General features: G+C 38.7%; 10 protein-coding genes and 1 non-coding gene across 15 annotated transcripts; 6 read left to right on the top strand and 5 right to left on the bottom strand.

Moving 5' to 3' along the window:
• Positions 1–1,039: 1,039 nt before the first annotated feature.
• Positions 1,040–2,851, top strand: umps-1 (Orotidine 5'-phosphate decarboxylase). The gene is made up of 4 exons (NM_066890.6): positions 1,040–1,212; positions 1,288–1,737; positions 1,793–2,616; positions 2,669–2,851. Exons 1-4 carry the CDS (start codon positions 1,045–1,047, stop codon positions 2,718–2,720), a joined length of 1,494 nt encoding a protein of 497 aa, NP_499291.1. The 5' UTR covers positions 1,040–1,044; the 3' UTR covers positions 2,721–2,851.
• Positions 2,852–3,019: 168 nt separating this feature from the next.
• Positions 3,020–3,590, top strand: spp-1 (Saposin B-type domain-containing protein). The gene is made up of 2 exons (NM_066889.8): positions 3,020–3,302; positions 3,352–3,590. The coding sequence occupies exons 1-2, from the start codon at positions 3,171–3,173 to the stop codon at positions 3,544–3,546; spliced, it is 327 nt and encodes a 108-aa protein (NP_499290.2). The 5' UTR covers positions 3,020–3,170; the 3' UTR covers positions 3,547–3,590.
• On the bottom strand, positions 3,571–6,533 carry T07C4.3 (ANK_REP_REGION domain-containing protein; the record flags this gene model as incomplete). Of its 3 annotated transcripts, none has more annotated exons than NM_001420555.1 (10): positions 3,571–3,994; positions 4,043–4,381; positions 4,423–4,560; positions 4,613–5,102; positions 5,150–5,439; positions 5,484–5,686; positions 5,737–5,885; positions 5,929–6,086; positions 6,143–6,254; positions 6,450–6,533. In NM_001420555.1, 10 exons carry the CDS (start codon positions 6,464–6,466, stop codon positions 3,935–3,937), a joined length of 1,956 nt encoding a protein of 651 aa, NP_001407528.1. The 3 variants fall into 3 exon arrangements, with proteins under 3 accessions (NP_001407528.1, NP_499288.1, NP_499289.1); NM_066887.7 differs by having other exon boundaries at positions 3,572–3,994; positions 4,043–4,375; positions 6,450–6,531; NM_066888.8 differs by having other exon boundaries at positions 3,935–3,994; positions 4,043–4,375; positions 6,146–6,254; positions 6,450–6,466.
• A 2,414-nt stretch (positions 6,534–8,947) lies between these two features.
• On the bottom strand, positions 8,948–11,113 carry tbx-8 (T-box transcription factor tbx-8). The gene is made up of 4 exons (NM_066886.6): positions 10,809–11,113; positions 10,351–10,426; positions 10,143–10,295; positions 8,948–9,509 (listed from the first exon to the last, which is right to left on the bottom strand). The coding sequence occupies exons 1-4, from the start codon at positions 11,102–11,104 to the stop codon at positions 9,087–9,089; spliced, it is 948 nt and encodes a 315-aa protein (NP_499287.2). The 5' UTR covers positions 11,105–11,113; the 3' UTR covers positions 8,948–9,086.
• A 5,716-nt stretch (positions 11,114–16,829) lies between these two features.
• On the top strand, positions 16,830–18,682 carry tbx-9 (T-box transcription factor tbx-9). Its single transcript, NM_066885.8, has 4 exons — positions 16,830–17,129; positions 17,555–17,630; positions 17,688–17,840; positions 18,267–18,682. The coding sequence occupies exons 1-4, from the start codon at positions 16,837–16,839 to the stop codon at positions 18,621–18,623; spliced, it is 879 nt and encodes a 292-aa protein (NP_499286.2). The 5' UTR covers positions 16,830–16,836; the 3' UTR covers positions 18,624–18,682.
• A 565-nt stretch (positions 18,683–19,247) lies between these two features.
• Positions 19,248–20,841, bottom strand: ttr-15 (Transthyretin-like protein 15). Its single transcript, NM_066884.7, has 2 exons — positions 20,671–20,841; positions 19,248–19,685 (listed from the first exon to the last, which is right to left on the bottom strand). Exons 1-2 carry the CDS (start codon positions 20,813–20,815, stop codon positions 19,438–19,440), a joined length of 393 nt encoding a protein of 130 aa, NP_499285.1. The 5' UTR covers positions 20,816–20,841; the 3' UTR covers positions 19,248–19,437.
• Positions 20,842–21,165: 324 nt separating this feature from the next.
• ced-9 (Apoptosis regulator ced-9) lies at positions 21,166–23,516 on the bottom strand (the record flags this gene model as incomplete). Its single annotated transcript, NM_066883.7, has 4 exons — positions 21,166–21,787; positions 22,275–22,424; positions 22,956–23,216; positions 23,265–23,516. The coding sequence occupies 4 exons, from the start codon at positions 23,514–23,516 to the stop codon at positions 21,608–21,610; spliced, it is 843 nt and encodes a 280-aa protein (NP_499284.1). The 3' UTR covers positions 21,166–21,607.
• Positions 23,517–23,519: 3 nt separating this feature from the next.
• mev-1 (Succinate dehydrogenase cytochrome b560 subunit, mitochondrial) lies at positions 23,520–24,411 on the bottom strand (the record flags this gene model as incomplete). 2 transcript variants are annotated; one of them, NM_001379891.2, is made up of 3 exons in its annotated part: positions 23,520–23,796; positions 23,850–24,212; positions 24,324–24,411. In NM_001379891.2, the coding sequence occupies 3 exons, from the start codon at positions 24,408–24,410 to the stop codon at positions 23,698–23,700; spliced, it is 549 nt and encodes a 182-aa protein (NP_001366681.1). The 2 variants fall into 2 exon arrangements, with proteins under 2 accessions (NP_001366681.1, NP_001299884.1); NM_001312955.3 differs by lacking the exon at positions 24,324–24,411 and having other exon boundaries at positions 23,698–23,796; positions 23,850–24,098.
• Positions 23,578–23,598, top strand: 21ur-15673. Its single transcript, NR_052691.1, has one exon.
• Positions 24,412–24,669: 258 nt separating the features above from the next.
• jmjd-4 (Jumonji domain-containing protein 4) lies at positions 24,670–26,162 on the top strand (the record flags this gene model as incomplete). Of its 2 annotated transcripts, none has more annotated exons than NR_052690.1 (6): positions 24,670–24,853; positions 24,900–25,026; positions 25,073–25,210; positions 25,260–25,509; positions 25,560–25,837; positions 26,030–26,162. NR_052690.1 is itself a non-coding variant. In NM_001268142.5 (6 exons), 6 exons carry the CDS (start codon positions 24,670–24,672, stop codon positions 26,160–26,162), a joined length of 1,104 nt encoding a protein of 367 aa, NP_001255071.1. The 2 variants fall into 2 exon arrangements, 1 of the variants encoding a protein (NP_001255071.1); NM_001268142.5 differs by having other exon boundaries at positions 24,900–25,020.
• Positions 26,028–27,212, top strand: T07C4.12 (COMM domain-containing protein). Its single transcript, NM_001382978.2, has 3 exons — positions 26,028–26,162; positions 26,210–26,483; positions 26,958–27,212. Exons 2-3 carry the CDS (start codon positions 26,210–26,212, stop codon positions 27,116–27,118), a joined length of 435 nt encoding a protein of 144 aa, NP_001370219.1. The 5' UTR covers positions 26,028–26,162; the 3' UTR covers positions 27,119–27,212.
• The last annotated feature ends 23 nt before the right edge of the window (positions 27,213–27,235 follow it).

Here is a 27,235-nt window from a genome sequence, read left to right as displayed (position 1 = left end):
CTTGAATTTCCCGCCTGAATTATTTGAAAAAATAATTTTTCCGACAACGTTTTTTTTGATGAAAACTTAGAATTAAAATACTATAAATCCTGAGAATGCGTATTGCGCAGCATATTTTACGCGCAAAATATCTCGTAGCGAAAACTACAGTAATTCTTAAAATGACTACTGTAGCGCATGTGTCGATTTACGGGCTCAATTTTTGAAGTTATTTTTTTTCGAATAGTAACATCGAAATATCATTTTCATTCGTTTTTTCGTATTATTTTCCCTTTTCTCTTAAAGTTAATTTTAAAAATCGAACCCGTAAATCGACACAAGCGCTACAGTAGTCATTTAAAGATTACTGTAGTTTTCGCTAAGAGATATTTTGCGCGTCAGATATGCTGTTCGCGTTTGGGGAATATCGATCGTCACTAGTCAAAAATTTTAGAGGGGTATATAATGTTTATAATGTTTATATGACAATTTTTAAAATAATGCATCTATTTTTCATTGAGAAATTTTTATTAATTGTTTTTCTTATATTCATTTGAAACTATAACATCATATCTTTGATTAATCATTATTTAAATCTTAAAATTTCTCGAGCCCTATTTAAATAAAACTTAATTAAATTTATCGACAAGATCCCGCAGAAAAACTAAATTTGAAATTCCCTCTCATTGTGTTGCGTACAGCACACCAAATGTTACGCAACTTTCTCTGCGTCTCTCTCCATCGCATTGTCTCTCTTCTACCGTAACCTTCAAGTTTTCTCTTCAAAAAATAGTTTTTCAAATCCAATTTTCGTTCTTTTTCTGTTTTCCCGCTGTAAAACTAAGAAATCTGAACAAAATGCAATTTTATTTCTTTTCCCAAGCTTTTTCTTATCAATCAATCTCTTTGTTCTCTTTCTCCTACTCTTCTCCGCTTCAAAACTTGTTATCAAATCGTACTACTGCTTTCTGCACAAGTATATATTATCTCCCTCAGTCTTATCGTTATATTTTACATTCATCGCTACTATTTTCCATCAAAAAGTAATCGTACTATTCAGAGAAAATGAGCTCGCTCACCGACAAAACCCGAAATGGAGCCCTGAAGCGGAATCTGCTCCGCCAAATGCTCAAAGCGAGCGTCTTCAAATTCGGCGAGTTTCAGCTCAAGTCTGGGCAGATTTCACCGATTTATATCGATCTTCGCGAATGCTTTGGGCATCCGGGGCTTTTGGTGAGTTTTTTAAAGTTTAAAAAAAAAATAATAGCTTATTTTAATGATTTTTATTTAAAAGAAAACTATTTCCAGATGCTTATCTCAGAAGCGATATCGAAGCAGGTGGAGATTAGCGAGGTTCAGTACGCTGGAGTTCTTGGAATCCCATACGCGGCTCTTCCCTACGCATCAGTCGCCGCTGGAAACTATCTGAAGAAGCCGCTGCTCATCGTTCGCAAAGAGGCCAAGTCCTACGGCACGAAGAAGCTCATCGAGGGATTGTACCAGCCAAACGATCGTCTGATCCTCATCGAAGACGTCGTGACGACAGGTGGAAGCATCCTGGACGTGGTAAAAGTGCTTCACACAGAGAATTTGGTCGCCTCGGATGTATTTTGCATTCTGGATCGAGAACAAGGCGGGCGTCAGAAGCTCCAGGACGCGGGTGTCACGCTGCACAGCCTGCTCGACATGCAAACAGTTCTCACATTCTTGTACTCAACTGGAGCGATCGGTGACGAGCAGTGGCACGGAATTGTTCAGGTTAGTCAAATTATCTCGATTTTCTATTTAAAAATAAAATAATTGATTATTTCAGGCTCTCAACCTTCCGTACACCTCCCCAACAAAGCTGGAAATCAACAGCGAGCTCGAAAACCTGTCCAGTCTACCGTACGTGGAAAACGTGCGAACTCCGCTTGCGGAACGCGAATCCCTCACAGAATCTGCACTCATCAAGAAAATTCTTGGAATCATGCGCCGGAAGAAGTCGAATCTGTGTCTCGCTGTCGACTACACTACCGTCGAGCAGTGCCTTCAGATGATCGAGCTCGCTGGTCCATTTGTGCTGGCGATCAAGCTTCACGCCGACGCTATCACCGATTTCAACGAGGAATTCACGAGGAAGCTGACGACGATGGCAAATGATATGGACTTTATCATTTTCGAGGATCGGAAGTTTGGCGACACTGGAAACACGAACCTTCTTCAGCTCACTGGAGCCCAGAAAATCGCCAACTGGGCGGATGTTGTGACTGTTCATGCCGTACAAGGAAGTGACAGCATTGCAGGAGTCTTCAGGAAGCTCGCCAAAGATCCGACTTACAGGCTCAGTGGAGTTCTCCTCATCGCGCAGCTCAGCACCAAAGGATCTTTGACTGCGCTGGAAGGATACACCGAGACCGCCGTCAAGATTGCCAACGAGAATCGTGACGTGATTTCTGGATTCATCACTCAGACGAGAGTGTCTGCTTGCTCGGATCTTCTCAATTGGACGCCCGGTGTGAATCTCGACGCGAAATCCGACTCGGCCGGTCAGCAGTGGAGAGGTGTCGACGAGGCGATCGAAGTACAGCAGAACGACATCATCATCGTCGGAAGAGGCGTCACGTCGTCCAGTGAGCCCGTTCAGCAGCTCAAGAGGTTTGTTTTTTTTTTTTTAATTAAATTTTTAAATGTCAATTTTCTCTTTCAGATATCGACAAATCGCCTGGGATGCGCTCACGAGAAGCGACGATAGCATTTGAAAGTTGAAAAATCCGGAGAGCCTATTTGTAAAGAAGAAATGTGAATATTTATCTAATTACGTATTTATTTAACTTTGTTGATTTTGTTCAAGCTTCCCCAGAATTGTTGAAATAAGTAAATTGATTGCCTCCATCTTCCTCAAATTATCAAGAAATCACATGCCCACACCATTTACTTTACTGCTAACCTGATTAATCAATATTTTCTCCGTCAAGGCGAAAAGCTACTCCTCTAAGCGATCTTATCAGTTCGAAAAATCGGCATCTGATGTGTGAACGACCCGGTGTGTATTCTATAATGTCCTTTGATCTTTTCCTCCATGCTGAAAACATCAGAAACGATTCGATTCCTTATCAGTGCCGCCGCGAAGTTGATAAAAGACACGAGCATCACTGCTCCGGGTGCATTTTCGCTTCATTTCTCCAGTTTTTCATCTTAAAATCTACAGAATGACTCGCATTCTTCCGTGTCTTTTCCTTGTCTTGCTCGCCGCTGCTCCACTTCTAGCCAATCCAGCTAACCCACTCAATCTCAAGAAGCATCACGGTGTTTTCTGTGATGTCTGCAAGGCTCTCGTCGAGGTTTGTGCTCCAAATATCTCCAATTTTCCTCGTTATTCACATATTTCAGGGTGGAGAGAAGGTTGGAGATGATGATCTCGATGCATGGCTTGATGTGAACATCGGAACTCTTTGCTGGACTATGCTGTTGCCGTTGCATCACGAGTGTGAGGAAGAGCTGAAGAAGGTCAAGAAGGAGCTGAAAAAGGATATTGAGAACAAGGATTCTCCAGACAAGGCGTGCAAGGATGTTGATTTGTGCTAAGAATAATAAATGTTTCCTTCAAAATCATCAAAATATTCTTTCATTTAACAAAAACAGAAACAACGGCGAAATTGGTTTGTGCGCGTGGAATTTTAGAGTTATAAAAATTAGAACTCGTGTTGGTTCTAGTTGTTGAATGGGGGAAAAGTTCTCAGCTACCCTGAGAACACGTAAACTAGAAAACCACACACGGTAGAAGGGAGGGGGTATAAAATTAGAAATTAGAATATAATTGTCTCGAAACACACACACACATACAAAAGAAAGTTATCTGGATAAAATATAGAGTGTGGTGAGGACTGATAATTTACAGCGGCGATTTAATAGCACCAATTAAGCACTATGACACGTGGATGTGAGGAGTGATTGTGAGATGTGGAGGTGAAGTCTACTGGACAACGCAGCATCCTCGCATGAATCGAACGTGGCGGCGGCGGAGTGCTCCGAGCTGAAAATTTAAAATAAATATACTTTCTTGAGCAATATTTATAATTACCGCTTGAGGGGAAGGTTTCGCCTCCAGTGCCATATGTTGAAGCTCCTCGGTTCTGCTGAGAATCCTGACATCATCGTCGACGCTGTCCACTTTTGCGATTGGCACATGTTGCTTTGACACTATCGCCTGCAGTGCTGCAATGCGATCTTTGATTGTGGGATCCGCACGATTGCCGTCCAGCTCGACGTTGACTACTACAGTCTTAGCCTTCTGCTCTTCTTTTACAGGGGACAACTGCTCGGCACTTTGTGATACTTTCATCGACTTGTCGATCATTGTCATCGGTTCCGCTTCATCTTCACTGCACAATGAGTATGGAACATCTGCGTCACTCTGAAACTAATTTTAATAATTTAATTCAGAAAATCGCATCAGCAAACCTCCACGGAATCTGCTCGTTTTCGGTGATCATCCTTCAATGGAGTCTCAATGACTGTGATGATCTCCGAGGATCCTGGTCCACTGCCATTACTGTCGACTGTTTTGAGCTGGAAACCATCGGTATCTTTGACTCCGAGCTAAAAATTTCAGTATTAAAAAACAAAAACTTGATTATTAAAATATTAGTACCTCTGCAAATAGATCCTCATTCAATTTAGTCTTGGATGCAAAGTACTCTCGATCCAATGAAGACATTGAAGATTGTTCTTTGGCACAGAACGCGTTCTCAGTTTCCTCTTTAACTGGATTAGGAGTAGTGACTTTTTGTCTGGCTTCTTGCTCGGCGACGAATTCGGCCAGCTGCTCCTTCCCGTTCGCAATGATGCTACTGTGAGTAGAAGTGCTTCTGAAGATGACATTTGTCACTTCAGTCTCCGCGTGTTCCTCCTTCTTTGACGCCGAAAACACTTCATCCACTCTAGGCGCGGAGCCTCCAATTTCTTCGAGAACCTGCGCATAAATGGATTTTGGCTTGTGCTCTGCAAAGTTGACGCCGGCATCGAACTTCTCGATGAGATGCTTGATGGGTTTCCCGTTGGCGAGTTCTGCGGACACCATAGTTTTTCTTTCGGCGGGCAACGGCGGCGTCGCGTGCACTTTCGCCTCTTCGGAAGCGTTTCTGAAAAGTAAAAGTGTTGATGGTGGCGGACGATAAGGGAAACTTACTGTGTCATGGAAAGAGTTGCATCCGCATGTGAAACTGATTGAATAACTGCTTCAAAGGCGGCATCAATTGATTCCGTGAGCACTATCGGAGCCACAATCTCTTGAGCCTTGAAAAGCTTCTCAACTTTTGCCTCCTCCACAATAATCACATCAGCAACCATTGCACTGTCGACCTGATCGCTTTCAGCAGCGATTCTCTGATCTTCTTCAAAGACATCGTCTTCCATCTCCATCTTAGAACCGTCAACCTCATCCTTATCCTCAACCGGCGATGAATTTTCCGAGCGAACCTGAAAATTTGAATATACTAAAAATTGGGTATACTTCCACCTACATCCTTCCCAGACACCCATCCTTCGTCATCAGTCATTGAAGACTGTTGTGCCAGAGACCTTTGCGATGGAGAGTTGTCGGACTTGCTTAAATCCGAAGTTGGACCAGCTGCTTTGTCATCGCAGTCTGTTGAGATCGCAATCGGATTCCCACTTGATGGTGATACAGCTTGTGAGTGATCGGATGACGTGTCTTCAGTGATAACTAGAAAAATTAGCTACTAAAATTATTTTTCTGAAACTAGGGGTGCCTACCGTCGGTTTCGACCGATGTGGACATCAATGGAGGGAGATCGTCATCGTAAACTTCCTGTGGATCGGCGATCAGGCGAAACCTGCACATCATACTCCCATCCATCGATGTCATGAACCTTTTGACCTTTGGAAGCTCGAAGATTTCTCGTCTAAAAGTGAAATTAGATTTAAAAAAAACGAAATTCAGTCTACTTGGTCAAGTTCTTCGATGAGAAGATCGCATTGAGCTCTTCGGCGGTGAGTTGACGTTGGGTCTCCTTATGGTAAACCTTTCTCAGATCATGCCATGTGAACTCTTGTCCTTGCTTTCCTAGTCTGGAAACTGCCACGATAAACGTGGTGAAACCATCCTGAAAAATAGAAAATTATTATTTGAAATCGAAATTGATAATCATTAATCACTTACAACGCTTGGCTGGAATTTTCCAGATGCAGTCGACTGTGTGCGATTTTTCTTGCTGCCGACGGAAGCGGTGCTCTTGTTTCGCTTAGCGTGTCTTCCACGACCCATTTGAGTGCTGAAAACCGAAATAAATGAAGAATACATAGTGACCGGGGACAGATGCGAAAGACAGCCGGCGGAGGTACCAGCTCGTTCAAAAAAGTTATTTTTTGGACACAGACATCTGTCATTAGTGACTCACACAATCGAAGCCAATAACGTCGACAGATGCAACAAAAAACCGTGCTCGAGCAGATTTCTCTTCTCTTACCTTTGAGAATCCGTCATTTTCGCTAGTGATTACTTTCCTACTCGCTTTTATTTCGAAGAGATTTCGTAGTGAGTGCACAAACCTGGAATTCGAAACTAAAAAAGTTGAAAAAAATGAATAAAATAAACAAAGGAAGTTAGAAGCAAGCAACGGGAGCACAAAATTGGGGAGTTTAGAGGTATCTGATTTCAAATATACTGAAAGCATAATCTTTGAGGTTTTTCAATTGGGAAACAGGAGACGTTTACACATAGGCGGCGAGCGATCTCCCAAGAAGGCGAGATTTTGTGGTGAAGATAATCCGAAATGTGGAACAGTGTGCGAAAAATGCGGAAAACACGCGCGTTTTTCGGTTGCAAGTTATTCTCAACAGCTGTTACAACAATTTTATGGATTAAAACGCGGGAAATGTTGCGAAAAGTTCAAAAAATTGGAGAATTATGATAAAAATCCACCAAAATTCAAATAATAAAGATAGGCGGCCTAAATGGGTACGCAAACACGCAAACACCGAAGACGCACAGAAAAGGATCTACCGTAGTTGAGTGAAAATTTAATTTTTATTAAAAAATTAAATTAAATTTTATCAGAACTATTTAGTTTTCCATCCGAAAAAGCTATATTTTTATTTTAAAAAGAAATCCGATTGAAAAGTGAAAATTGTCTATTTTCCGGAAATCTCAGCAGCACGCTTGAACTCTCTAAACCCATTGTTAACCGAGGTAGAAGTGGAGACAAATGATTGGAAAAGTTCCTGATCCGTTAAGCAAACAAAACTATGTGTGTTTCTCGTTGAACAAGCATGAACATCGTTACTTTACTAAATACTCTACTGTTTAAATCGTTTTGCGCTGGGATTGCGTGTGAAAATTGGCAGAATTCGAGTGTCACCTGGAACAAAGTTGGGAAATGATGGAAAAGCTGTTGTAGAAAAACTAAAACCGAAACTTAAAATATCCTGTAAAACTATAATATATAAAAATACTTGCTCAATGGGAAAAAATACGGTACCCGGTCTCGACACGCCAATTTTGTGAATTACGAACCGATGTGCGCCTTTAAAGAGTACTGTAATTTCGAACTTTCGTTGCTGCGGAATTTTCATCGATTTTTCATAATTTTTCGTTGAAAATCTTTATTTATTTAAAACTAGAATTTTAAAAAAATTAAAAATCAATAAATTGTAATAACTTGTAATAAAAACTATGAAAAATCGGCGAAAATATAAAAGCAACAAAAGTGTAAAAGTACAGTACACTTTAAAGGTGCACACCCGTTTTTATTTAACAAAAAATTGTCGTGTCGAGATCGGATACCGTATTTTTCACAAAATTTCATGCCTGGGCAATTTTTTTAAAGGGAGTTACGGTAATAAAATAAAACTTGAGTGTTTAAAAAAGCAGAAAGCTGAGGAATTACAGAAAAAAACCAAAAAATTATTATAGCAACTAATTGGACTGAAAAACAATTTTCGAAATTTTCGCGGCGAGACCCAACTTTTTCAAATAACTTTTAAAAATATACAAATTAATTACCAATGCACAAAACACAAAAAAAATTAAAAAGTGTCAAACGTGGCGACGAACTTGTAAAAGAGTGACACATCTCGAAATAACTCGGGCTCCTAGCGCCGTTTGTTCACCCTCTGTGGGGCAAACGTAGACTCAAGTGGTGGTGGTAGAGAAGAAGCTGCTCTTTTAAAACAAATCTCATATATACATGTACTGTTAACCACTGATCGAACATGACCGACACAGTACTTTGTCTCTCTGTGGGGTTATGCAAATTCGCCGCCCGGGCGTACTTCAAACTCGGCTTTGACCATATAAACATAATGATAATCAAGCCGCGCGAGGAGCAAAACTGTAGTGAAATTGTGTGTATGGGAGGCTGTGATGGGAGAGAACAAAAGTGTAAGAGGGGTGATGACACACTGTGTAATTCTCATGCAGAATCTTCCACGTCATCATATTGAGCAGGTCGACTTTGCCGATTTTTCGCAATTTCAAAATTGAAAGAACTATAGTTTTTCACAAGAAAGTCTAGGCCATAACGGAGAAAATTGAAGGAACGGAAAGAAGAAAAACAGTTCAAAAAAGAAATTGCGTGGCCTAGAACGTGTGAAACCTCGGCCCCGCATTTAGTCTTGGTGGCAGAAAGAACCAATTGAAGAAACTCCGCCACCGTTTTTTTTCGGCCACGTGGCAAGTTATGCTCTATGGTGGAAAAAATTTAAACTGTAAAAACCATAAAAGTTTCTTAAAACATTGCCATGAAAAATTGAAGTCTCGTGGCCGCGAAAAATACAAATTCGGCCATGGTGTTTTTTGGAAATTTTTTAAAGGAAAAATTGCTCAATTTTAAAGGCCGCAAAAAAACTGGTTTTTAAAGTTAAAGTTATTTTTTCAAAAAATTGGCATGGGCAATAGAAGACCTATTTTTTGTGAATGCCCGCAGAAGAGCATTTTTGCCTGCCTGCCTACTTGTCTGGAAGATAATTACACCGTATAAAATTTATTTGATTATGTCCAAATTCAGAAACAAAAAATCTTCTATGCAGAAAAAATTAACAGAAAAAGTGATCATGTGACCCGAACTAAAGTATAACAATTTAAAATTAATAATTAAATTTTGCAATTAAACTACATTGATTTCCTGCTCAATATCCTCTTGCTCTTCTTTCTTGACATTTTTCAAAGATGGCGGAGGTGTTGGAAATGACATTGGGGAGAAGCATGGAAGTCCAAATGGGAATTGGAATGGTACAGGCGGGAAGTTCCCGGTGGCTGCCAAATGGGAAAAGTAGGGGAGACTGTAGAAAAGGGGATTGATGGCTGGTGGTGGTGGAATCATTGTTGGAAGGATCCGTGGCATCAATGGAGGTGATACTGACACGGTTCGTGACTTTTTTGGCTGAGGAGAAGAGACTTGAGATGAGCTTTCATCTGTTGTAGAGTCGTCGGCGGATGGAGAATTTCGTTTTCTGTCTGATTGGCTTCCCTCTCGGAATCCTTTGGCAAATGGGTTGAACTTGATTTTCAGCTTGATTACTGCGTCGTTCTGGAAGTTTTTGAATTTAAGAGTTACATTTTGATTGAGCCATGGAAAAAAGACAACTTTCTGAGATGCCTCGCTGTTTTCAAGAAAATAAAAAATTGTAGATTAAATAATGCAGTTAATTATTTGCTGTTGGTCTTTAAAACCGCCTGAGACAGTTGCAACAATCGGAAAAACGGTAAAAAACTGCCGGCAAACTATCAAAACTTTTTTCAAGCTATTTTCAGCTTTCAGACAATTTTTGAGTGTTTTTTCAATATTTTCAATTAAGAGAAAAGTTATTTCAGATTTGAAAAGTATACATCATTTTATAGGTCAAAAATTTCATGATAGCTCTCTTACGGTTTTTGAGGAAATCTTAATAAATCAAGAATGAGACTAAAAATTTATATTAATATATTTACCCATTTTACTTTAATTTCTAATAAAAAATTGCAACAATTATTTAAATATCCTTTTCTTCTATTTGTTTTGTGTCAAACCCTTTCACTTCACAGAAAACCCAAAACAATACCCCTCAAACAATTAGTGTTCGCACCCTTCAGAAGATGTGGCTCATAGAGAGCCACACGTGTTAATGCAAGTGTTAATGCGGGCTCAATAGGCAAAGTTATCTAGATCCCAAACAAGTGTTACCTGGTACGCTGTAACTGCAATAAATTCGGTATAAGTGAGTCGAACAGAAGTGACAAGACGGGTCGATGGTTGTGGGACGCTGAATGGGCTCTCCGATGGGGACTCGTAGATTGACATTACTGGTGTGTATTTGTGCATGCTGTGAAGGAAAATCTGGAAGAAATTGGGAAATGCTGAGGTTGAAGGAGAAAAGAATTATGGCTGTTACCATTGATGCATTTGTAGATTCAGCGCAATTTGTGATTTTTACACGATCGAAGCAAACTGGGTTGGTCATCCATTCTCTGGAAAAAAGTTACTATAGGGAGATATACAGAAAATCAGATAATTTATTTGAAAAGGATTTGATATTTGATATTTAAACCGCCCGTAGTTTTATAACAGTTTGAAGTTAACATGCTCAAGTTGGCGATGTGTTACATTTTTAAGTAGTTATAACTTGCTTGAAACAGTCATTACAAAAAAGTTGTCAATTGGAAAACTGTAGAAAATTTTATAATAAACATTTCATCAGTAAGCAACTATTGTATTTTTATTTTCCTTTGAGATATTACAGTTCTAAATTGAAATTATTTTCTGATTCCCTGCTGAAAAATAGGTACTCCAACCCTGACTGCGCTATCTAATAAAAGATCAACTAACAAAGCATTCCAAAAAAAAACTCACTTTCCACTTCTAACTCCATCCGCATGCCACAACTTCTTTGGCTCCCTGTGCTTTTCGGCTTTTCCCGACTTGACCCATTCTCCACTGCTGAACTTGTACCGATGATCGTCGGATGGCTCAATATGAAGCATCATAGCGTAGAGCTTGTTCGGCGTGAGACCTCTGACCACATACTCAAGCTTCGGGAACATTTTCCTGCCGGATTTTGTGACAATCATCTCGTTTTTATGATAATGGAAGAGGTTCCACAGCTTATCCTGATCTTCTCGAAGTGTCACATACACTTGATCTGTCATGGTTTTTCTCTGGAATTTCATATTATAATAAGGATTCAATCAAAACGGGCAAAAACTGAAATATTGGTAAATTGGAAAATTCGCGTAAAAGTGAATACTAAACAGATTGGTGGCTGAGAGTGAGCCTGGGGTCTCACCTGGATGCCACGGCCCCACTCCTGCCTTCCCGAAGGCGGACCGCGGGGTACGGTAGCGATAACACTGGTAGGCGTGGTTTTTCGATGTTTGGCGGGATGCTAAAAAGGGGAATTGTGTGAAGGAATAAGTTTCAAAGGTGAAAATAGACAAAATTAAAAGTTTGAACAGCTGTAACTTCCCAAAAATCAATAATACGAGGGAATTTTCAATTGACATTTTGCTCGACTATTTGTCAGTTGACAACTTTTTGATAAACCAAATATTTTTTGAGATATGTGGGATACTTCTCAACCTACTTTATCCCAACTTTCTCTCTACATACTTTCATTTCTGTTAGAAACACTTTTTGACAAATTTTTTGGTTGAAACTTCTTTGTCGTTTGAAGAATTATTATTAAGGAGTTCTAAAAAATGTTCATGATACTCCAATCAAAAATGTAATCCAAAAACCTCATAACTTCCCCAGTTTCTAGAAAATCGTCATCGAATGCTCCAAATGCTCCAAGTTTGTGATTATTATTTTATTGGTTCAACGATTTAAATATTGTGCAGTCCCTCTTCATCTTTCTCCAAATACTTGCTAGAAATGAATCTCCGGGGGGATATTTTAGGAAACCTGTTCACCTCTCTTTATCGTTTTCCAATCTTTCTACCAAACAATAATAACACGCTTGATTTGTATATAGAGTTCATAAAATTTGTTTAACGACGATTTTACGACGATATTCGATGCCCCCACCACCATCACCACTACGGTAATATTGATAAACGGGAAGAAGGACACGGGCAGGATGATAAATCATTGAGGTTAATTCTCACTTTTACTACGGATATACTGGACGTGACAAATTTTGATTAATCTTGTTAGTGTTCGATGCACCATGTGCAACTGATATCTCGGTTCTTGACTGAAAAAAACATTTGTAGATTGATTTTCTGTAGTTTGTAGTTTGTAGCTCGGTTGCCAGATTTCCCGAAAGTTCCAGGTTCATCTAAAGTGGTTTTACAATTTGCCATTGTTTACAACTATCTCTAAAAACAAGATATCTAATCTCCAGATAATTATTGATTTTCCCTTCAAAAACAAATTATCTGTTAATGCATGCACCATGTTCTCAATCAGGATCATTTTCCTGAATTTTGTGCTCCGACAGTATTGCGGTGAGCCGGCGGCTCCAAATTACATCATCACCAACCAGAGAGTTGTAAAGGGATCCGTCTGGCGCACTGTTGGGTGGAGGAGAAAGAGCGGTACGCGTTTTATGTTGTTAGGTAACTAGAATTGACAGGTGATCATTAGGTTATGGATAGGGAAGGACATTTTATGTACTTGACATGTTATAGTTTTTGGGAACTTTGGAGGGAGTTTTGGGTCAACATTTTAATAGCTTAAATTGCAAAAATTTAATAGCTTCAGAGATGTTTTACAGGATTTCAAATATGACAGATCATTTGTAAGAATTTTCAGTTTATTAAATGTTAAGTATTGACTTCAGGTAACCTTCTTATAGTCTACTTTCTGCATTTTGGAGCAAACTCCTCAGTTTGCCTACATACCTGCCTATCGCCTATAAGGGCAGGCAGGTTTTTAATCGCCCACCTGATATCCTTGGCTTTTTCAGAAATTTTATTCCACGAGCACCTCTGCTTAGGCTGCGACTCGGCAGCCTTGTCCGGATCGCCGATGTCGCGATGCAACCCGATTAGAAGAGGCATCCCGCTGTTGCGTTGATTGACTTCTCTCTTTATTTCTTCCGTTTGACGTGATCTTTTTAATACCACCGACATGGTTATCTCTAATAAATCTTGTAAGGCATGTTTTGATGTTCTTAGGCATGCTTAAGGGGGTTTGAAGGCAGTAGTCACGCGTGTAGGCACGAGGCAGGAGTAAGTCGGCTTGTAGGTGGCTGATAATTTTGAAATTGTTGCATGTCCTGCACAATAATGGCCTACGTTTTTCTGGTCTCTCTGAATATCCCACGCAACAATATACAGGCAACAATCAGACAAAAACCTTGATATTCAGAGTCATACGTATTTATATTATCTGGCGATTCTAGCAACTTTAAAAACCTGGGGTGTCGTTTCATGGCCGTAAAGTTATGTTTCTACACACAAAAATTGAAAAAAAAAGCATCTGGAAAATTATGATTTTAGTAAGTTTTTAAAACTGTAGAAGGTAGGTGGCTGGAATTTAAGAGTCTTGTAATTTCAAAGCCACCGAGAGAACTTTAACGGCCGCGGGGAAGGTGTGACACTCGTTTGGGGCAACTCCATGAAAAGGCGTTACGTGGACATAAAAGTGAAAAATTTTCCACTGCAAATCCGAGCTGAAGAGCTGTGTAATTTTTAGGCCACCTCGACGAAGAAGGTCTTCTTAACAACAAGAAAGGTACCTTATCCCAACATTCACCCCTTTGATAAAATCTCCGATGAGACAAGTCAATCAATCTGGGCACGGCTCTCGTGCAATGCCCAGTGATGCAATTCCCGACCGGACATATAAGAAGGAAAGGCCTATTTGTTGGTTTGGTGATTAAGATCTGCACAAGTGTTGAAGATGATGTGGTACTGTAGAGGAAGTGGTGATAAGTCTAACTGACATCGGGCCTCCTTTGATTTATTAGGGTCCCGTGGAGATTGGGCGAAAATCTGTCATATACGGCCGTGAAACTTGGCACCAGTTCAGAAAAATTTCTAGGCAAAGTTTTCTCTTCTGAGGAAATTAATCCATTCACTCTTCGTGGTGATCAGCGTATTTTCATTATGCAACCACATAAAACGCGCACCGCCCGTGGTGCGCCAGACGTACAGTTGCTCCAATTTACAGCGGCAGGAACACACACACGCGCGAGTCGGCTGATGACGTCATTTGGAGTAGGATCACTTTCAGAAGTTAGTCCACGCAATTTGAACGGAAGCTCTTTGTGCTCGCGGAGCAGTGGAGGTACATACGGACTTTTGGTGGAACCATTGTATCGCGGCGGCGGTGTCAAAAAGTTGCGAACTAATGAAATTTATAAAGTATTGTAAACATTTTTCTGTTAGTTGGCAATTTTTGATAACGTTACTAATTGTCAAGTTATGCCCGTGAGAACCCAATTGAGCAAGCAAATAATTTTCAAGGATGCTCTGATTTGAAGGATCATAACTTTCCTCGCAATAGTTTAATCTAAAAAGTGTCAACTAACAATATGTTAAAACATTTATGTACTTTATTTATTTTATAGTTGACAATTTTTGGGTAACACTTTCGGGTGGCAAAGCATAGGCTGTAAAACACAAAGTTGATTTCTTAAGACTTTTCTGCTTCAATGCCGCATAACTCAGCTCACAATAACTGAATCAAAAAGTTGTCAATTAACAAATAGTTAGAAACTTTATGAATTTTATGTTGTTAGTAGATGACAACTTTTTAATAACGTCATTTTTCGCAATGTTATTTCGTTTTTATCGCAACAACTTTTATTTGAAATTTTTTATTTCCACTCAAAATTTCTTTCTAGCAAGAAACAATTCTAGGTGAGAACACAGATACATATCTTACTTTCTTTGTTTGACATAGACACCAAAATAGCTGCACATGATATTTTCAGCAAAATTAGACAAAACAATGAATGTCAGCACTTTGTTCTCGCCGCCACGTGGCAGACACGCGTACAACGAGGAGTTCGCACCTGTGGAGGAGGATATACATTTAATTAATAGGTATGGAATTGAATTAATAAATTTAAAATTTTATTTTGTTAGGGAAGGAATGTGATTTTTAAATTTTTTGAACAAGTGTTTTAGTGTTTTTAAAAACATTTTAAAAGCAGGAAACCTCAATTTTTGTGTTCCTGGGAAAAAAAAATTCAGAACAACTAATCAGTGATTGTAAACCTTATCACCTGTATATCCATTGACGCCAACTAACAATTGTGGAGGTTATAAATCCGCCACGATGTTTATCGACCACCTGATTTAGAGGTACCCCCCGTAAAAACACCGACTCGGAGAGTTTTGGGAAGAGTAAAGTTTTACAGCTTTTTTTTTGGTGTTTTGGAGATCAGTCTTATTTTCTAGGAAAATGGGGCTAATGGGGTCGGAGAAATTTGGGTTCAGATAACAATTTGGGAAACGATTATCTCGAAAAGCTTCGAGTTTACCGAATAGTTGCCAACTGACAAAATATAGCTCTGGAAATTATGAACAATCAGTTAGTTGACAAATTTTTGATAGCTGCATCCACAAAAAAGTTAGACCCCGGAAAAAAATTGAGTTTTTTTTTGAAAGTTGACATCTTTTTGATAGCTTTTGGGAAGACGAATATATCAAAATTATCCTGACTTATAGACTTAAAAGGTTTGCTCAAAAATTGCTCAGAAATTTTAATGGATCTGCAAAATTTGGAGAGTTTTTCCTAATATTTTTGAGCAATGTTTTAGAACATTCGTTATGAAATTCGAATTTTTAATATCACTTTATGTCTAAAAATGCAAAATAATTTTGATCCGTTAACCAATGTTTTCTTTTATCCATTTTCCTTCAGCTACCAATTTTTACACCTCCAGTCAATACTGTCGGTGTTCTATCAAAAGAGCCCACTACAACTAACCGGCTCAAAAATTTTACAACGTATGCTCTTTTGGAGGTAACCGACAAAAAAGGGGTATACTTGGAAATGGTATATTATCTGGAAATAGAAGGAGGGTTTGAAGATGGAATAATGGGTAATTGTGGAAGGTATGAAAATGTAAAATGGTAAAATCTTTATTTTGAAACATTAAATAAAGTTATTTTTTTCAAATTTCGGTTTTTATATGGTACAAAAAAATTCAGTTTACATTAATTTTTACTGTCATTCTTTCTTGAGAAAAGTGATCTCAAAGTAAAAATATACAAAATCCATACTGTCGATAAGCATGGTATACATAGCATAATTCTTTAATTAATAAGGAAGTTGTATCATCTTTAAATTTTGAACATTTTTTGAAGTTTACATAAAACCAACATTTTCGGACCGTCTTCTCTATTTCTATGCCACATCAGAATTTGATCTCCCAATTTTGTTTTGAAAGTATACCCAACTCTTTTGATCTACCAGTCAGCCGCCAAGTCTTCCCAGAATCGATAGCCGAGAGGGCCACGCGCACAACCTGCCCGCCCTTGCAGAGGGGTGTGGTTTGGCAATGAGGTGAGATGGGGTGAAGATGTGCACAATTTCTCACTTCTTTGTCTTAAATCACCATTTTTTTGTGATGACATCTCTATCTTATCGTGTTTCTTATTTTTCTATTTTTTTGTTTTCTTATTTTTGAACGGCGGGGATATCTCAGACGTTATCTCAAAACTGGCAAGAGATACCAAATAGTTGTCAACTAACAAAATATTGCAAATTTTATCATTGTTGCTTTGTTAGTTAACAACTTTTTGCTAGATACCACCGTTTTTAAGTTAGAATAGTTTTCCCGCTCCTCCTTCTCACTGGTACCACACTCTAAGCAAGTGTAGCTGCCAAACCGGTGAGAATATAACATTATATCTTATACCATTTTCCAACTTTTTTTTTGCTGTTCGTTTTCATAATATATTTTAACGTTTTCAGACAAAAAATGTCCAAAGTCAAAGTATCAATCGAAGGATCCCAAGAAACTCTCTGGAAGATATTCCACGCAGAAGTCAACGAGATGATTGTCACGAAGAACGGCCGAAAGTTGTTCCCAAAGTTGGAATATATAGTCGAAGGGCTTGATGAAAACAAGCTGTATGCAATAATGCTCCAATTACAACCAGTTGGAGAAAGTCGATTCAAGTTCAGCGGTGGAAAGTGGCAGGAAACGGGCAAAGCTGAGAAGCAGGTCGACGCGAAGAAGATGTGGCATGCTGATGGAGTTCGGAAGGGAAGGTGAGTGTGACATAGGAATTGGAAGATTAGAAGCTATGAAGATTTGTAAACTGACATGATTATCAAAATAGTGAGAACCATTTTGTCAATTGGCAACTTTTTTTAGCTCCGCCCTGGTATTACAACTTCAAAGCGCCATATCTCAGCGGGCTTGGAAGTTTTAAAAAAGATGTTAACTGGAAAATTGTTAACTGATTTATCATCTACAATTTGCCAGTTGACAACTTTTTTCTAGCTTGAGCCATTGAAGAGTTAGAGCTGCCGACACTGGCATTCAAATGCCTTTGGAATATTTTGAGGGTTACATCTCATCTAACATTAAAGTTTTCAAAGTTTGTCGTTTGTCAACTGACAACATAATTCAGATGAAAATAATTCTAAATTTGCTAAATTTATATCTTCAAAGTAACCCCAATTAATTTCAGTGACTGGATGTGGAGTTCGATTTGCTTTGATCGTGTGAAAATCTCCAACTATTCAGAGTCCAACAACGCTTCAATGGTAGGATTTCAACTTTAAAATTACTTGGCAATTTCCAATTTAAAATTGAAATTTCAGATTTACCTCAACAGCATGCACAAGTACATTCCAGTGCTGACAATCTACGAGTCTCCATCGGAGAGCCCTTTCTGCGTCCCACAATCCTCAAACCAAATCGTCGCCACCGCCAAATTCCCTCATACCGAGTTTATTGCAGTAACGGCTTACCAGGTTAGTATTGAGAGTAAGAGTATTAGCGCATGGATCTTATCTCGGAAGAATCAATATTTTGTGAACAATGGGAAATCTGGGAAGGAAGGGGGAAGTCTTGTCAACCATCATACTTATCAAGAAGTCGTTAACTAATAATTTGTAACCCTAGTTGTAAAGATTAATTAGTTAGTTGACAAGTTTTTAATAGAGTTAAAAGAAGGAGAGTTACACTTGCTCAAAATTTGGCTCTATTTATAAATTTGAAACTGCGCTACTTTAAGCACTCCTACCTCGCCAATAAAAAGAGCTATATAAAAGTTGTCAACTACAAAAATATTGCTCGCTTTGTGATCCATAATATGGTGTTTAACAATTTCTTAATAGATTCTTTGTTTTCAAAGATAGAGAGAGTTGAATAATAAACCTAATTTTTCCTCATTTCAGAACCAAAAAATCACCGACTTGAAAATCAAGCACAACAGTTTTGCCAAAGGTTTCCGTGACGGGAACTTGAGTCGCAAGAGAAGATCACCATCATATTCCGACGGCAGCAACTCACAGTCCCCATCGCCAAAATCCAGATCACCACCGGAGGTCGCACCTCTTCAGTCGATGCCTCCAATCAACCCATTTCTTTTTTATTTTCCCCATATGTTATCTGAAAATCTTCCAGTCCAATTTCCATTCGCTTTTCCATTTCTCTCGCCTCTCCCGTCGACTCCTTCCAGCTCGAGCAGTGAGCTGAGCATTGTGAAGGAGGAGGATCAGGAGGTAGAAGAAGATATTGATATTGTTGGTTGATAATTTTTATGCAAACTGGTCGCTTTTGATATCATGTAATCAAAATTTTTAATATATAAATATATAAAGCTTTATATTTTCAAAGAAACGACTTTTTGAAGACCCGCCGATTAAATTAGAAGTTTGTCGACTGAAAAAGGCAGCCTAGACTGCTAGCCAACAATTTTTATACCTACAATACTTAAAAATGTATTGTTTAAAGGAACACGTAGTTTTCTGAGTGGGTCTTGCCACGATCACAGTCATAGTGGTCGCTGCAGAACCCACATTTTTAGATTTGCTTATTTGATGTTGAAATGGAAAATTTTCAAGACATTACGAGAACACACAATTCTGAGGATGCGTATTGCGCAACATATTTGACGCGCAAAATATCTCGTAGCGAAAACTACAGTAATTCTTTAGAAGACTACTGTAGTCAAGGGTTCGACTTTTTGAATTGATGTTCAATTGATGTTCAATATTTTCCTCCTTTTCTTCTAGTCTGATTCATTTCAAAAATCGAGCTCGTAAATCGACACAAGCGCTACAGTAGTCTTTTGAAGAATTACTGTAGTTTTCGCTACGAGATATTTTGCGGTCAAATATGTTGCGCATTCTCATTAATTTTGTGTTTCCGTAATATTTCGTGCTTTGACTTCGTTTATTGTGATATCCACAAAGATATACTTGGCAAAATTGTCAACATAATCACGCAACTTTTCTTACAGTTCAAGGTTAAAATTTCAAGGTTTTCCAATAGTTTATTGTTGAATTAAAAGAGATAGAAAGTCCTTCCCTTCCAAACAAGCAAACAAACAAAAAAAACATTTTCTTAGCACTTCTCCTTGTCTTTAGCGGAAAGAATATCAAGAGTGACGTATGTCATATCATAGGTTCCACCGATCTTCTCCTTTGGAATCAAATACTCTGAAACACGCTTGCATCCGGCCTTCTTCACGTTGCAGTTGTGGGTGATTATGAGGTATGGAGAGATTGAGGTGATCTCGTCGTCGGATCCGGTAAGTGAGAACTCTCCTTCTTTGTTCGATTGCATTGAGGCGAGCTTGTCATCGGGGTCGACTGGAAAATTGAATACTAATAGTACGTTTGATAGCTTGTAGGTGTTGCAGAGAATTTTAAGGGTTTTTTATATGTCCTAGGAATATATTGGCAGCCTAAAGCTAGATGAGGTTTTTGGTTTTTTTTTTCTAAGCCACACATCAAAAGTCAATATTATAATTGCAAATTATGGATTCAGTTAGTTGTCAATAGCAGAAAAATACCAGCTTATTAGAGTTTCAAATAATTGACACGGTACAGGAAAAAATTGCCAGAAATCAGTGGTCGTGCTTTCTCTTTTCGCGGCCACGTGGAACAAAATGATCGAAAAGCGGAATAGACAGAAATTTGCCATATGGCATTCAAGTTGAATATCAAATTTCACATTTCGAATGATTTTTTTTTAATTTTTAGAATTTCCTGAATTTTCGTTTCAAGCTTGAAATTCGCCATAATTGTGGTTTTTTGAACATATATGCAATTTTCTTGATTTCTGCATCAAAATGACGATACCCGGTCTCGACACGACAAGTTTGTGTGAAATATGGAAATGTGTGCGCCTTAAAAGAGTACTGTAATTTCAAACTATTGTTGCTGCGATATTTTTATCGGTGTTCTTCATTTTGTTTTTCGCGATTCGGTAAAATTAAATTTTTGAATAAATAAATACATTTTTCTTATAAAAAAACGCTACGAAAAATCGATGAAAAGTCCGCAACAACAGAAGTTTCAAACTACAGCACTCTTTAAAGGCGCACATCTTTTTGAATTTAACAAAAATGTTTCGTGTCGAGACCAGGTATCGTATTTTAAGCTCAAAAATCGCAAAATTTCGTGTAAAGAACGTTTGGGGATGAATATGAAAATTTCAAATACAAATTATTGAGAAATCTCGTGTAAAGCTGTGCAATTCGGCTTTCTTTTGAAAACAGGTGGAAAACTTCAATTTTTAGGCCTTTTTAGTCCTTTTTAAGCCGTTTCAAGCTAAACAAGACTGAAAACTCACGAGTATCTTTCTCCCAAAGGGTAACCTCCGCCTGAATTCTCTTCTTATTACAAATAGTTGTACCCTTGACAGTGATAGTCTGCTTCTTTGCCTCAACAAAAGCCAAAGCCAAAAGAACAACAGAGGTGAATAGTAAAGCACGCATTGTTGTTTTTTGAATCGTGCACTAACGTTTTTTGTTTTATATACCGACAAAATTCAAGGGAATCAAAATGGGCGGAGCCTATCTGATGGTGAAACAGCGATAAGGCGGGGGGATCGTTTACACTAAACAAAAACATTTTTGTTTCGAAAAATTCAAGGCCATCGAATTGACCGTCGTCTCGAGACAGAAGAGGCGAGAAAGATGAATCATTATATTAAAAAATGATATTTTCCTACTAAACTTTTTTGGATGACGTGATGGCGAAAATGAAAACCGGATTCTCTTGCGCACGCCTATTATCAAAATTGCAGTTTCGTTCCGAAAAAAGGGTTGAATAAAAGAACCGTTTTTTTTGTTGTTGTAGAGAGAAAACAATTTGAAAAAAATAAATACAAAGTCGCGTACGCGTACAGGAATTTGGGGGGAGTTGGAAGAGGCCACACGAAAAGAGACAGTTAAAGTGAAGATGAATTATTGAGATACAGGGGTACTTTGGAAATGTGGAAGAGAAGCGGGAGGCTAGGCCACGGCGAGAAAAGTTAGGGTTTCAGGGTTTTTGACGAAATGTACAGAACACGGAAAAGTTGATATTACGCGGAAGTAGGGTTTGGCCAAAAAAAAAGGCAATCGGAAAAAATTGCAGTAAAATCGTAAATCGACACAGAGAGCCGTAATTTGTGGCCTAGCTTTCCCACTTCTTCCAGTTCAAAGGATGAGAGAATCAGTGAGCAAAAATGAGATTCAAATGTAAGGAGTTGTACATAAATTAATTATTTACACAAATTGAATACGTTACTTCAAGCTGAACATCATCCGCCCACACACGACGACTCCAACGATTCCAATGGCTCCAGCTGTTACTCCAGCGCCAATCATCGACCACCGTCTGTTCTGCTTCCGGCGTCCCACTTTTTCAGCTTCTGCTCGTTCGTAGTCCTCTTTCATTTGTTTTCCGAGTGTCATGAAGTCGTCCTGCAATTTTTTTCTTGATTTTTTATTTTCACAAATAATGCTTTAGAGCATATTCCGGGGAACACAAAAATCCGTGAATGCGTATTTCACAACATATTTGAGGCGGAAATATCTCGTAGCGAAAACTACAGTAATTCTTTAAATGCCTACTGTAGTCGATTTACGGGCTCGATTTTTGAAATTAATTTCTTTTGATTAGTGGTTATTTTCTTTAATTGTAAAAATTTTAAAAATTTAAAGAATTACTGTAGTTTTCTCTACTGGATATTTTGCGCGTCAAATATGTTGTGAAATACGCATTCTGCGAATTTTGTATTCCCGTAACAATAACATTATCATAAACAGTAATATACTTGAATATGTTTCCAGCTGTCCCCCCAAGAGGCTACCGAACCCTGTAATTATCGGCTTACCAACACCCCGGGAAGTCAAGGGTACTAGGGAAAGGGGGATATTGACTTCTAATGTCTATGCAAATACTCCTTACCCAGCTCCGATTGTGTTCCTTCCAGTTGTTGCGGATCCGCGTTTTGATGAACAGCGATGTGTAAACGAAGAGGTTTCGCACTTGTCCCTGCAGTTCCACGGATTCCATCATTTTTGCAGCTACGAAACCGCCGAACGAGATTAGACCTATCTGAAAATTAGAAATTTGCAATTTAATTCGTTCATTTCTGGCGGAAAATTAAGCTTAAAAAAACGATTTTTCTGGTTTTTAATGTTCGAAAATTGAATTTTTGGGGTTTTTCGTTCAGCAAATCAGCAGAAAAACCTGTTTTTCGAAGAAAAAAGTTCAAAAATCGAATTTTAATGTATTTTCCACAAATTTTACATTTAAAAACCGATTTTTGATAAATCAGCAGATCTTTTTCGCAAATACAAATCAAGGAAAATATGCTTTAAAAATATTCGAATAGAAAATAACGTTTTTAATCGAATTCGTAAAGTTTTCTGCTAATTTATCAACAAAAAAAATTACAATCCGGGATCAAAATTCGTGGTTTTTTAATGGAAAACTTTCAAAAAAGACACATAATTGGGCTATTTTTGACCAAGTTTTGCTGATTTCCTGAAGGAAAACAAACAATTTTTGCAAATGTTTTTTCTGCCACCTTTCTGGCGAATTTTCGAATTTTTGCAAACTTTTTTTCAGTATTTTCTCCCTTACCAAACGTCCATAAGACATTGGACATTGATCTGTCTGTGCATTTCCAACCGTCCGAACCACATCCTGATACAGTGAAAATGAGATTCTGGGCACTGCGAGCAGCTGCTCACAGAAGGTCTCAAAATTTTCCGCGTGCTTCTTCTCGAATATCGTTCCCATAACTCGCATCATTTCGTGCTCCGGTTGCACTCCACACGGCAATCCCGGTGCTCCAAACCATTCCATTCCGTTTTGCCGGATTCGGTGCGTGAAATAGTCGACCTGGAAGCAGCAGGAAATTTTATTTACAAAAAAAAATTAAAAAATTACCACAAATCCCTCGATATCAAGCCTTGGCTCTTCCCAATCATTGATTTTTCCATCAATTGACTCTCCGATGGACATTCTTCGCGTCGAAGCCTGCCTACTCGGTGATGGCAAGTCCTGAGCATCACTATTGATTCCAAAATCGGTGGGCTCTGTGCCTTTTATCCCCAGAAACTCCTTCATCTCGCCAGTCGCCATCGTTCGTCGCCGATACGCCGGATTCGTCAGCGAGTTGTCCGCCGTGCAGCGTGTCATCTAAAATTTTTATTCGTTTTCATAATCATAATATACATTCTAGACAGAGAAAAAAAAACGAAGAGGAGAGGTAAATCTACGGAAAAGAGAGAAAATCGAAGAAATCAACGGTAAAAGTAAATTGACGAGAATTGTCGAGGGCTGGGGCGGAGTAAGAAAAAAGAAGGCGGAGCATCTGTGCCTAGGCAGTCTTGTTGCTCTTGTTCTGGCAAGAGTTGAAGACAATGGCGAGAGCAAGAATAGCCGAAAGTCCAGATACGAGATATCCCGATTTGTAGATCTGAAAATTAATTTTTATTTTAAAACAATTAAATTAATAATTTCAACTCCTACCTGTCCAACATTATTGACTCCCTTAGCCAAATCGAATCCTAAGAAGCGAATTCCGTTAAGAGTATGGAAAATGATGGGGAAAGCAATGATGTACTTGAAGACAGCGGTCACCGCGCATGGTAAGTTCCAGCTACGGATGAAATCCACAAAAGCGGTGAAATCGAACGGCAAAACTGCGAATCCGATTCCTCCGACGAGAAGGGTTCCGGCCATTACACAACCGCTGATTCTATGGAATCCGGAGAGCATCCAGGTCAATTGTGGCTGGTAGACGGTGAGATGTGGAGCGATTGGGCGATTCTTGGAGCGCTGCTTCAACAGGTATTCCCATCCGAACTTCTGGATTGGCGTCTTTGCCTCGGACTGTGAATATTATAAATAATTAATTGAAAAGAATGTGTCTGTTATACATTTCTCCTTCATGCGTACACAAAAAATCAACAATTTTCACGGAAAAATTCAAAAAATCCCCACCTTGGTGACGATCGATGTTCCAAAGGAGCGGGAAATCGACGATCTGGCGCCCAAGCGGCACAGAATCGCAGTTGGAATGTTAATCATCCTGAAACAATGCTGATTTTCTTATCAAAATTGAAAAAAGAAACAGGGCGGTGCGTTTCAAAACAAGTGTTGAATTTTGTTGCGGAAATGCACGCACAGGGCACGAGAAGTGCGCCAGCAGCGCGTCTCGTTTGAAGAGATGCGTCAGCAAACGACCCGGGCGCACTTTTCGACTTGTTTTTTGTTCTTTTTTTGTTTTTTTTGTTGCATTTTCTGTGATTTTCTTTGAATAATTATTTTTTCCATTGCAAATTTCAAGATGAAATCTAAAATTCCTCGAATTTCTGATCCATCGACTCCATGGCTAGAGATTTTAGTAAAATTCGGCTTCAAAAATGAGCCTTTTATCCTTGGCGAGTGGAGCACTTCTGGCTGGACAGCCGTTAAAGATTGGGTGCTTCCAAATGGACAGCCAAATAAGGAATATTTGAAAAAGTCCTATGGTTTGTCTGGATAGTTTTTTGTTATGAAAATCCCGTTTCGCTCCAGGAGATTCGAAAGTTCCTATTCTTTGCGGAGGAAATCAGTACAAAACCACTACTTTGAAGGAATTTCTGGAAGAAATGGGCGATCCAGAAGTTTACTTAAAGGATTGGCATTTTCAAAACGAGTAGGAGTTGAATTTCAATTCGAAATTGATTTTTTTAAATTAAAATATTTAGATTCGGAACCTCTTCATACTCCTTGCATCCTTTCTTTTCTCGAGATTTTGTAAATTGTGAGCCATGGACTAGTGAGAAATCGGAAAATCCATTTGGTGACGACTATCGATTCGTTTATATCGGAGCTTCTGGATCCTGGTAGCCTTGGAATTTTCTTAAAAATTAGAAATCCCCTCAAACTTTCTAGGACAAAACTTCATTCCGACGTAGTTTCATCGCATAGCTGGTCAGCGAATATTTGCGGCAGAAAACAGTGGTTTATGATGCCCCCAGGCAGTGAAAATCTGTTTCGGAGCAGCGTTACAGAGTCGGGGTTTGTGGATGACATTCGGGAGTATGAACGGCTATTCGAGCAGGCAAAAGTGATAAAATTCGTTCAAGAGCCCGGAGAAATTGTGTTTGTCCCATCTAATTGGTACCATCAGGCCCACAATTTGGTATATCAACTATTTATCTCTCAGTTTAGAAGGACATCATTTAATTCCAGGAAGACACAATTTCCATCAATCATAACTGGATGAACAGCACGAATCTTCATCTAGTACAGGAGTTTTTGAGCCGGAGGGAGCTAGATGTTCGTGAGGAGCTCCAGGATTGTGTAGATCTGTTTTCCGCCGAGGAATTTGAAGAAAAAGTGGATCTTGTGTTGTTCGCCGACGCTAGACTTAATAATTCAAAGTTTCGAAAGCTGTGTGAGCTTGTAAAAGAATCTAGAAGTCATGAAGTTGGGGAATTATTTGAATGTGAAGCCCATGGTTCAAAGATGTAGGTTCTCATTTTAGAGAGAATTATCCAAAATTGAGTTCTTTCGCAAATTAATTCGTCTTTCCTTTTAGATTTTCTGAATTTTAGTCTATTTTTGGTATTTTAAAGTAAAATCTCCTTGGAGCTTTGGGTTTTGCCGCGATGCTAAAATTTAAAACTAAATATATATTCCAAAACTCCACAATTTTCCAGCTGGCAATGTATCTCATCACCTTCCTGTCACCCTCACATTCTATCCATTTGCTCTTGCTCCACAACTTTTTGCTCCAAATGCTCTGCCTTCATTGAGCAGCTCGAATTTTCTGTCGCTTCTCGTTTTTTATAGGTTTCTCCTATTTTTTCCCAGGAATTTTCTAATTTCCCGCTTTCCAGATGCTCTCGGAGGAACAATTGGCGACTTTATATGACTGTGCAACGACTTCCACACGACTTCCGAACGATTTTGCCGATGATCAAGAGGATTTGAAGAATATTATACGCTATGGAGAACTGTTTAAAGCGTGTCATGCAATCAATTCAACGGACTTTATTCAAAAATCAGAAGATCTCAAAGACGAGGAGAAAGTGGCTCTAGAGAGGATAGTTGAGCAAAAGCTGGCGGAATCGGCAAAAAATGAGAAAGATATCGCGTGGAATGTTAATATAGGTAAATGAGAAAAAAAACTCCCATCAAAAAAGCAGCTTTGCACAGAAAAAGAGGCTGGCTTATTTTTGCAACCCTGGCACGGTTTTTCACTGTTTTTTGTCGTTTTTTTTTTAAATTAAAATTTCGATTTTACTAGTTTTATTCTCTTTTTTTCGAATAAAAATGTTATCCAATTTAATTATCATACGATTATGAGCATATTTAATGTGGTTACAACAAATTTAGCATGAAAATATCCTCACAATAGTATAAGAATAAAATTGGATAACACTAGACAAAACTGAAAAAAAAAACAGAATATAAAAAGTAAAATCGAAGTTTTATTTTTGAAAAAATCCACAAAAAACTGGAGAAAAAGACGAAAAAAGGAGAAAATAACCGTGCCGCATGGCTGCAAAATTACGCCCCGCCTTTATTTTTGTGCGAATCCGTTATGTGCTCCTAAATTTTCTTTAAAAAATGTATCTTTTTCAGTGGTCGCCAACTCGTACGTGGCTAAAAGTCTCCGGCCAGTGATCAACATTCAGATGCCAACCGTCGGCGGCGACACCAATTTCGAATTCGACATCGACTCGTTTGCACAGTTCCGTCAACAACTCGCTCAGGCCGTACTGGCAGTGAATCCGCAGGAATAATAAATCCACCATTTTTGTGTACTGTATATAATTACGAGAACATTCCCGAATTTTCAATACTCTTCTTTCAAAAATAAAAACTATTATTGTTTGAGGAAACCTGTCAGTCGTAGTCAC

The sequence above is a fragment of the Caenorhabditis elegans genome, chromosome III (assembly GCF_000002985.6).
Source record: "Caenorhabditis elegans chromosome III".
Lineage (NCBI taxonomy): Eukaryota > Metazoa > Nematoda > Chromadorea > Rhabditida > Rhabditidae > Caenorhabditis > Caenorhabditis elegans.
Note: the sequence above shows the minus strand (reverse complement) of the source record. Positions and strands in the feature narration are given on the sequence as shown.